Source organism: Egretta garzetta, unplaced genomic scaffold (assembly GCF_000687185.1).
Source record: "Egretta garzetta isolate BGI_Z169 unplaced genomic scaffold, ASM68718v1 scaffold149, whole genome shotgun sequence".
Taxonomy (NCBI): domain Eukaryota; kingdom Metazoa; phylum Chordata; class Aves; order Pelecaniformes; family Ardeidae; genus Egretta; species Egretta garzetta.
The window spans coordinates 2,881,857-2,891,732 of NW_009269998.1; the positions used below are offsets into that span (position 1 = coordinate 2,881,857).

The 9,876-nt window shown below is 42.1% G+C and overlaps 1 protein-coding gene across 1 annotated transcript in view; it reads right to left on the minus strand.

Moving 5' to 3' along the window:
• Positions 1 to 444: 444 nt before the first annotated feature.
• The window catches only part of OLFM3 (olfactomedin 3), a 22,029-nt gene continuing 12,597 nt past the window's right edge, over positions 445 to 9,876 (minus strand). Inside the window, 2 exon segments of the mRNA XM_009647513.2 lie at positions 445 to 1,122; positions 2,610 to 2,716. Coding sequence (XP_009645808.2) covers positions 445 to 1,122; positions 2,610 to 2,716 — 785 coding nt within the window.

Genomic DNA, 9,876 nt, shown 5'->3' on the forward strand with positions numbered 1-9,876 from the left:
TACAAAAAAAAAAAATACAATGTGCAATATGTGTCTGACACTACCAAAATATTTCCTGAAGTTGAGCAATAGATCAAAACCAAACATGAGGTAAAAAAAGACATTCATGCATTTAAGCCACCAGTAGTCTCTGACTCTAAAATAAGGCAGATCATAATCTTTTTAAAAGCGTCTTTAGCCACTGCAATCCTCTTTAGTGCTTTTCAAGACAAGGTCTCGATAGGCCTTGTACAACCATGAGTTAAGATGCTTTTATTTCCAACAGGTCACTTTTGACAGGCTCAGCCGTATTTGAAATGCATTATATGGTAGAAAATGTTGCTTTTCCGTAATGAAAAAAGAAATGTAAATTAAAAGGAACTGAGAGAGGTGGATGCTTTGGAGTTTATCACAAATGACACTGCTTTGAGGGAGGGAGGTGAGGGAAAGGGAAGGGAAAGAAAATTATGTGTCATCTTCAGTTTTAATGACGTGGAAAAGGGTGACGTTAAACAGGACTTGATGTCCGTTATTCCAGGCATAGAGAGCTCTATCTCTCGCATTGTAGTCAAGCATGGATATATGAAAATACTGGTTATGGAAAGGAATGTCTGTGTACTCGTAAGTGGAGGTTTTTGTGGAATAGGAGTAGTAGACCTTGGCTCCCGTTAGGTGCGAGTTAGTAACGTACAGGGTGCCGCAGATCATGAAGGACTCTCCAGCGCTTCTCTTTGGGTAGCCTGTGCTCCAGCTCTTCAGCACCTCCAGCGTATCCTGGTTTAGCTGGCTGATGACAATGTTGCCTGCATTCTGGTTGGTGGCATACACAGCCCATAGCCCAATTTCGTCGGCCATCAGGTCGATATCAGAAAAGCCCCCCCAGGTGTAAGGGTAGACATTGTGAAAGCCAGCATACTCAAGGCTACGCTGTGCAAGCACCCGCCCAGTGTCAAAGCTGTATTTGATGATGATGTTGCTCTGATACTTGTTGAAATAGAGGGAGCCATTGTAGACGACGTGGTTGGTTCCTGCCCATTTGAACGGAAGGTTGTATGTCCTTGATTCAGCCCCACTGACAAAGTCTGCGATCGATTTATATTCACGGACAATTTTATTGTTAGTGTAACTATCCATGTACCAGACCTGGAAAGAAAACAAAGATTGGGAGTAAAGACCTGGAATGCAATCTGTGGTACGTGATCACGATACGGCACGGTGGATACATCGCAGAAAAAAGGAAAAATAGGTTTTAGGTGTGCAGCAGGCTATCAAAATACACCACCATCCGTGTTCCTGTTACAAAGGCATGAGGAACTCTTGAATTTCTGAACCAAAATGTACCTAGGCAGGTGGACTCTCAGAAAAGCTGGTAGTAACTACAGTGTCTACATTTTCAGAGAAATTTAATTTTGGATTATTCATTGTTTGGGTCTCTGCTGTATGGGACTTGCTTAAAGATATTTCCAGAGACTAATAATCAAAGAGAGAGGTGGGAAATGGCAGGTGAGTTAAGCTATGCTTAGAAATAGGTATCATTGACTTCTCTTCAGCTGAATCTCTGAATGGTAAAAAATAGTGCATTAGTGAAGAAACCAAATATAATAGCAGTGAAACCAGTAAAGTTTAGGAACCATTTTTTCCCATAAAACAAGAGAAAAAAAAAATCAATACTTTTTTTTAATGTTCTGTATGCCAACTTCTATTCCCCATCTTTTTTCTTCAAGCATTTTGCCTTTTCTCCCTTTAGTTTGGCAGAGGACAAATCAAATCCTGACTCACAAAGAATAATTTCTGGAGATATTTTTTGTGCCAATTTCAAAACTGGCATCAACAGAATTTTTGTGTAAACGCCAGTTTAGCTCCCCATCTTCCGATTTGTTGAGGTGCTGCGAGGGATATAGTTGGTTTGGATTTGCACACACACACGGGCAGCCTTTGTGTTGTGGGGGGGGCAACGGGGAGGCTGCCTGGGGAGGGGGCTGTGGGGTGTGCGGGGCACGGGTGCAAATCTGTAGTTATTACCATTTGTGTGTTGTCTTTTCTATTGCCTTTGGTTTTTTTCTGTATTCAAAAAATGGACCTTCTGGCTCTCAGGCAAATGAGACCTTGTGATTTGAGTCCAAAGCCCTTTGATGGAGGGAGCACCTCCTCAAAGCTGTGGCCAAATTTGAGATCTGATTGCAGATCCAAACAATAACGTAACTTGGATCTCAGGCAGCAAATGGTCTGAATACAGCTTACATGGAGCCTAATCCTGCAGATTTTGGCTGTGCTGCATTATGGTTTATGCTCTTGGGTAGAAAAGTTGATGTTTGGGTTGTATTACTTGGGTTCTTAAAGACCCAAGCTCAGTTAAAAACGGTAGGAAGACAAAAATTGTGTAGTTAGTTCAGGTAGGTGTGTGCCACCCCTGGAATGGCACAAAGGTGCTTAGCCAGCTTTTGTCTTGGGATATTCTTCCACGAACGCTGTTGCTTTTTCTCGGAAGATGTTTAACAGTGAAAATGACGGAAGTAGAAAAAAACACGCTTCCGAGAGTAACCTCCTGGGGGGAAAATATCTTTTTAAAGATTAAAATCGAGCAAGTAAAACTCCAGAAGGACACAAAGATATTCAGTGCCTTAACATACTCTGTTATTTTTCTCCGATGCTAATGGATCCGTCATCCAGGCTCCAAATCGGGTTCCGGATATCTTGACTGTAATGGGGCCTGTAATTTTCATCAATTTGCCACATGCTGAAATTAGAAAAACAAATGCATTAACGCAAATAATTACACAAGTCTCCTTGACATCAGTCAGAGCACAAGACCAATTGCTCTAAACTAAATAGTGACTCCAGGGGATTCAGGCTTATGTTGAAGATGGATTGTCATCTTCACCGTATGAACTTTTCCGTATCGAGCAGTAATATAAATATGTAAAAATACACAAATAAAAATTTATTTGTGTATATTTCTGGTTTTGCATATTTTTAAAGCACAGTTACATTTTCTGGGCATAAAGAAAAACCTCGTCAAATATCTTCCGAGCTGAAGTGAATGATGTTTAATAAATGAAAAGAAGACACAACACCCACCCCCCCCTTTTGCCATCAGAAAGTTCAGTGCAAGGCTAGGATTGATGGATGGTTCAGTCTTCCATTGACCAGGGTAACAAGGGGGTTAAGGGCAGACAGGAAAAAATGAGCTTGTGCACCAAAGGTATAGCCGTGCAGAAATGCCCGCGTCTCTGCGCCCGGTGGTTACGCGCCCGTAGCTGTTCCAGTGCTAGGGGCCTGTCCGGAGCTAAGAAAGCGAATACGAGAATTACTCAGCAGTCTGGGCTGTATTGGTTGCCTTCTAATCCATTAGGCTGCCTCAGATGAGACTGTCTGGAAGGAAATAATGAGAGTCGATATGACCTTCCTAACAATCCCCAAATCTATATTTTAGGGGCCATTAATAACATACCTATTAGCAGCAAGCCCCCGGTGGAAGTCATGTTTACCAAGAGGCTTTGTATCACACAGTGGTGTGCAGGTGGTCAGGTGAAATGTTTCTGAAGAAAGGGTGTTCCATAAGAACGGGAAAAGAAGAGCCGCGTTTCATTTTTTTAATTTAAAAATAGGTGCTTCCCTGTGATACATGGTTGTGCTGTAGTGTACAGCCCTATCTATCTAGGAAATCTCTCTCTCTCTAGAAAACAAACTCCCTGCTCTTGGGAGGGAACTTATTCAGTTCAAAAGAGGAGGTCGCATCAAGCCTGGAGTTTTTACTCAATGTCCTGGGCGGAATGCATTGGGCGAGCCTGTTTTGGGCCGTCAGAAGGGGGTTAATGCTGTGATGGGGGCTGCTCGCAGGGATCACATTCACGGCCAGGGAATGACGGTGGAAATGGCGATAACTGAGTGCGTGAGACCTCAGCGAGCAGGGTGGGCTGTGCCTGTCTTCTGGGTCAGTTCAAAGGCGTTATTATTTATGTATCTCGGTCTATGTATCTTAAAATCTTCTGAGGATATGTCAGAATTTCCCATTTTAAAGAGTCTTACGGGTTTTTTCTGCAGTTGGTTATTATAGCGCATAATTTTTTATTCTGGACTTTTTTTGTAGATAGGCTGCTAGTATTGTGTGCCGAGTGCTGGTTTTCTACAGCCATGGACTGCTGTTAGCTTGGAAAGTAGAGGACTGTTACCCTGTCAAGGTGAAGGCTTTTATTTTTGGGTGGTATGTTGGTAAATAGTATCAGAAATGGGCATGAGGTAGACTCAAACCTTCAGAGGGGTTTCCTTTGGAATTTGGAATATTTAATTTGGAATATAATTATCAGAAAACCAATAATGTGTCGGGAAAACAGGAAAAAATGAGTTACTCTTGCATTTGTAGTTTTTAAGGTAATTAAAATACAATGAATGTATTAGTTAAAGGATAGACTAATCGGTTCCTTTAAAACACAGGGTTGACATTAGTAGGGAAACTTAAGCAAAGACTTTGGAATCCTGAAACACCGTCTCTTCTGTTTAAAGCAATATCCAGGAAGCTAAATGGGGAATCAAAAATGAGCTGTGAAATTTTGCTTCTGAACGGACAAAACTGAAAGAAGAGCCGGTGGCAGAGACGTGGGGGTGCTCAGCGTGCAGCTCCATGGGTGTTTGTGCGCTGGTGCGCCATGTGCGATGGGAACTTTTCGGTACTAGAGAGGGGCGTTCAGAAATTTGTGGGTTTATTAATGTTTCTTAAGTGCCCAGGACCGCGGTTCGTCTGTTGTATTACTTGTATTCATCCTGAGTGTATAGTTCACTGATTGCCAGTTAATGACCTATCGTTAATAATTAATAAACCTCTTTGGTCTTGATTTGGTTTAAATGATATGAATGGAGCAGCATTCCCCTGTGACGGGAGTCAGATGCTTTTAGAGAATGATCTTTCAAATTGCATTGAGACCCTGCTCAATGCGAAAGGAGAGATGACGTCGTGCTTCAGCCACTGAATGACCGGCGGTTGGAGTAGGGTATATTTATCTGGTTAGATTTTTATTCCCGGATAGTGTGTAGTGATCAAGAAAGGAAGGCTGTTAGGAGAGTGGCTGCCTAGCTGAGGGGCAGCTGCTGAAAAAGTGACAGAGCTTCTCTTTTCAGCCTAACAAAACGGAGCGTCTTGTAAGAGGCATGAGGATTTTTTTTTCCTCCTGCCCTACAGTACGTCCCATCTTTTCTTTTTCTTGTTCATTAAGCAGAAACCCATACATCGGCCTCTTTGTGATATAACTTGATGGAACTGGTATTTCAAACTAAGGGGTAATACCACAAGTCTTTTTTCCACCTATGGTAAGCCAGTCCCACTGTAGGGATCATAGAATCGTAGGATCGTTTAGGTTGGAAAAGCCCTTTAAGACCACCAAGCCCAACCGTTCCCCTAACCCTGCCATCCCACCACTAAACCCTGTCCCTAAGCATCTATCCAGGTTTTAAATACCTCCAGGGATGGGGACTCATCAAGTCCCACCGTACCTGTCCACTACTAAACCATGTCTCTAAGAGATGATTTTAAAAACAGGGAAATATTGGTTGCACTTGCCTACCCTCACCCTTACTCCAGCTGAAGATTGTTTCAGAATCTCACTCCTCTGTTAATTTGAAACATGCACAGGGCCAAGTACATGGGCATCATCTCTCTTTCCTTTTGAGTAGTCAGAATTGAAGCCATTGCTTCCAGATACATGTGGGCTGGAGCCCCGTATCAGTAAGTCTCAGTATCAGCCTCTGAGTTCAGAAAGAGCTGCCTGAAAGAACAGGACAAGGCCCCAGAGCAAGTCTTGGCTGAGTGGTCAACTTAGTAAATCAGCTCACGCTGTTCTGAACTGTTTAAGGCTGCACAAGTAACTTTTGTAGAAGTAAATTGGCCCAAATATTCCAGAAATCAACTGGCTTGGTAAATACTGGTCTTGTGAATACAGTGAACCTCTTGCTGACTGACGATGCAGGGACACGTGAGATGAGGACAAAGGGATTGAGGCCAAGTTGTCCCCCCCCTTCTCGTAGAAATCCCTCTGCAATCCAATTCACGCTTCATTCTGTCAAACCTTCAGAGGGTCCCCTGACACAGGATTGCTTCCAGTACTTGATCGGAAGTTAAGAGAATCAAGTGAATGCAATTAAGAAAATGGTAAAATTAATTTCTCATTCTTCAAGAGACAGGTATTGTTGTTATCTCCAGTTCTGTCTTTTGGAGCCCGGCCTTCAAATGTGTTCAGTGTTTACCCATTCGTTACGGTAGGCCTATAAAAACTGGCAGAATCGGGATCATTTATGGTTTTTTCATTACAAAGTAGCAAGCGTGCTGTCTGTGCCCAAGTATTATTGACTCACTAATACAATTAAATCAGTTATTCCAGATGCATACCAGCATTTTGATGACGTTACTACACTATGCAGTTTACCAATCTGTTTAACACGGAAATAATGGGTGATACTGACTTTATAAAGATAATTCCCTTATAGCTTGCCTGAGCCTGATCTCGCATTTGATACCGAAGTTAAATGAGTGACGGCTCTTTCAAGAGTATGGCTCAACACAACGTTCAACAGTTCGCTGGCAAAGCAAGGGGGGTTGTCCGTGCGGCTGGAAGCACTTCCAACCTCGCATCCCGTGCAAGAAATTTTCCTCACTCCTCCACCAGGACTGGAAACCACCTCTTCTCATCTACTTAAGTGTAAAATGTGTTGATCTAATCCCAGCCTATATTCTTAGCTGCAGATTGAACCTTGTAATTGTTCGTGTAGCTATGTTAAAATTGATCTTGCCTGCTGAGGTTTCCTGCTAGGGAACGATGATGCAAATATACCGAAAAGCGGGGTCCTTTACTTAAGGCTTTTGTGGCATGGCAAGTCTGGGAGTCTGAAATTAAAAAAAATTCCAATTGGTTTCCAGCTGAGACTTTTCTTTGGCTCATTTTGTATGGTGGGAAATGGAACATGGACAAATGTCATGTGAAAAGGGAAACACTTCTGGGCTATGAATTTTCCGTAGCAGTGAGGTGGCTGAGAATTAGAATTGGCCTATGCATTTTTTTTTTTTTTTTTAAACACAGTCAAAACCTCCTTTTTTTTCTTTTCCTTCTTTTTTTTTCTGGCAGAAGGGAACATATGAGGATGTGGAAGTAACTCTTGTGATGGCGGGAAAAGGGTTTTTTTACTGGTTGAAAGAGCCAACCTCTGCTCCTTAATTCCCCGACAGAAGGATCAGATGCTAGTGCTAGCAGGTCAAGTACACATCCATACCAGCAAATGTCAGGATGTTCAGGAACATTAAGAAAAAAGAAAAAAAAAGATATTTCTAGGCATTTTTTCCACCACTAAGAGACGTTCAGATGGGGTTATGCAGAAAAAGAGGGGGATTTTTAGTATTCGTCGCTTTCCCTTGACTTTGAAAGCAGCAGCTGCCTACATTAGAAAATCCCAACCATCTCTGATTGTAGTAATTGGAAAATGAAACCTCTGAGTGTTTATCCATCCTAAATTGAACTGTGGAAGGAGCATCATATGCACAGTCTGGGTGTTTATGGCTTGATTAATCTCTTGTAACAGTCTTGTACCGCGGGCTCCCGTGAGTCTGTCTGTAATCTCCTGTATTTATTTACATTAAGGAAGAAGTTGAGCATGAAACGACCATTAAAAAAGAAAGCAGACGCACCACCCCTGGAGGCTGAGGAAGCCTATGGAGCAGAACATGCCTGGAAAGCTGCTCCAAAGCGAGCAGTTACCAGGAGAAGGTTGTGATCCACCAAGTGGACAGGAACTGTTGTGGTTAAGCCAGGAATGGGTGATAGTCCCACTCTCTGTGGCGCATGGGAATGTTGGTAGCTGCTATATTATACCGAGTGAATGATTTATAGAAGGACTTGCAAGGGAAATAACATCAAAACATTCTCTTGAAGTGTTCATGAGCATCATTATTCTATTTATTGTAGGTAATAAATAGGGGAAAATGAAGTGAGTATTTTTTTCAGGGGTTGCACAAATGGCTTCTGAGTGTTTTAATACTTGCACGTTCCTGCTTACGATCCAATTTGTCATAGCATTACTTTGCAATGTGAGGGAATGAAGAATTAGTCCTTAATGGGTGTATGTCTGTTGTCCTACTTAACGCTAACCCAGGAAGGACAACAGCTCAGTTATTAGGGCTTGCTGAAGGGAAGCCTCTGGATTCCTCTGCATGTGTGCAATGACCTGCCGGGTCACCTTTGGGAAAGTCAGGTAGACTCCTGGGCTGCTTGTTCCTTCATCTACAGAATGGAGACAACACTATATCTCTCCATTGCACAGTTCTGAGCTAAATGGTATTTGTAAAGTTCTTCAAATCCCCAAGGGAAGGATGCTTTGAACGTACAAGTACCACCGCAATCAATAAAGCATCTCACGCCTGCACTAATGCCTCTTCTGCCACCGCTGTAACAGCATTTCTTTGGCTACGTAGAATATTCTCCTTTTGAATTTTGAACCAAAAATGTTGCTGTAAAGTATTGTTCAGGTTCTACATTGCAATCAGATGCAGCTACAAATGAATCCAATGTGCATCTACTTTATTTCTTCATATTTCGTAAACAACGTTTGGCAGAGCATTGGCCTCCAGAATGCTACCCATATAATTTTTTTCCAATTTCATAAGCACATTATGACAAGAATATGAGGGTCCCAAGCATATTGGGCAGCCCGCGCTCTCTTACAAATGCACGTGCCTTACATGGCTGCCAGCAAAGGACCTGTACATACATAAAATATGTGGCTTTGTAGTGTGTGCACCACAATGTCATGGTCATGTGCACCCCATTCCTACGTGTTTAACTGCATGCACCCTTTTTAAGTTTTGTGGACTAATTTCTCAGCAGCTTCAGCCTGAATTTTCTGTTACTCCAAAGAGACGGAGCAAGTTTGAGCCATCACAACTGCTGTGGTAATCATTAAACCTCAGCCAAAGTAAGACAACTGCTTACTGTATGTTAATGAGTGTTGGAAGTGTTGCCAGTGCAGATGGAAGATCCCTTTTAAGTGGCCAGGACAATATAAATAATGCATTATATTGCTGAAAAACACCTGCTAGGGAGAAGAATGGAAAATAGCTATTACACACGCTGGTTAGATAATTATATTGTGAAATGCAGCAAAATCTGTGAAGATGCAAGCCAGCTCCCGTGGCCCATTGGGGCCAGTCTGCCTTCTGCTGCCGTGGGCTTCTGGCCATGGGGTCGGCGTGGCCGGTCGCGGCGTGGGGAGTGCGGCTGGGGGGAAGGTGCAGGCGTGAGAGCTGGTTTTCCTTCCTGCTCGCGGCTCTGAATGCGCAGTACCAGCTTTGGGGGGTTCATCACGGTAAGCCTAACGGAAAGCTGGTTTTACTTTGAAAGGCACATGGGGGGAGTCCAGAAATGCAGCCGGTCCATTAGTAGGCGAGCATAAAGGTCATTTTAGCATCTAAGACCGGGGAATAACACCAATAAGGATGAATAAGTCTGTATTAGAGCTTGAGAAGGCCAAACCCCTTTTAATAATGGATGTGCTTTAATAATCTATTTCATATAACATTTTTCTCTCAATTGCTAATATACATAATTTTAATAGGTTGGGGTTTTTTTTACGTTAGTACATCAAGAGAAATAGACTGCATTTAAATGCACTGATCATAGGGGTTTTATTACATTTAAACTAATTGAGCTTGGTTTTTGTTTGGTTATTATTATTTGGTTATTATTATTTGGTTATTATTATTTGGTTATTATTATTTGGTTATTATTATTTGGTTATTATTATTTGGTTATTATTATTTGGTTATTATTATTTGGTTATTATTATTTGGTTATTATTATTTGGTTATTATTATTTTTGCTTGGCTATTATTTGGTAGAAAACCTCAAAGAATCCTCGCAG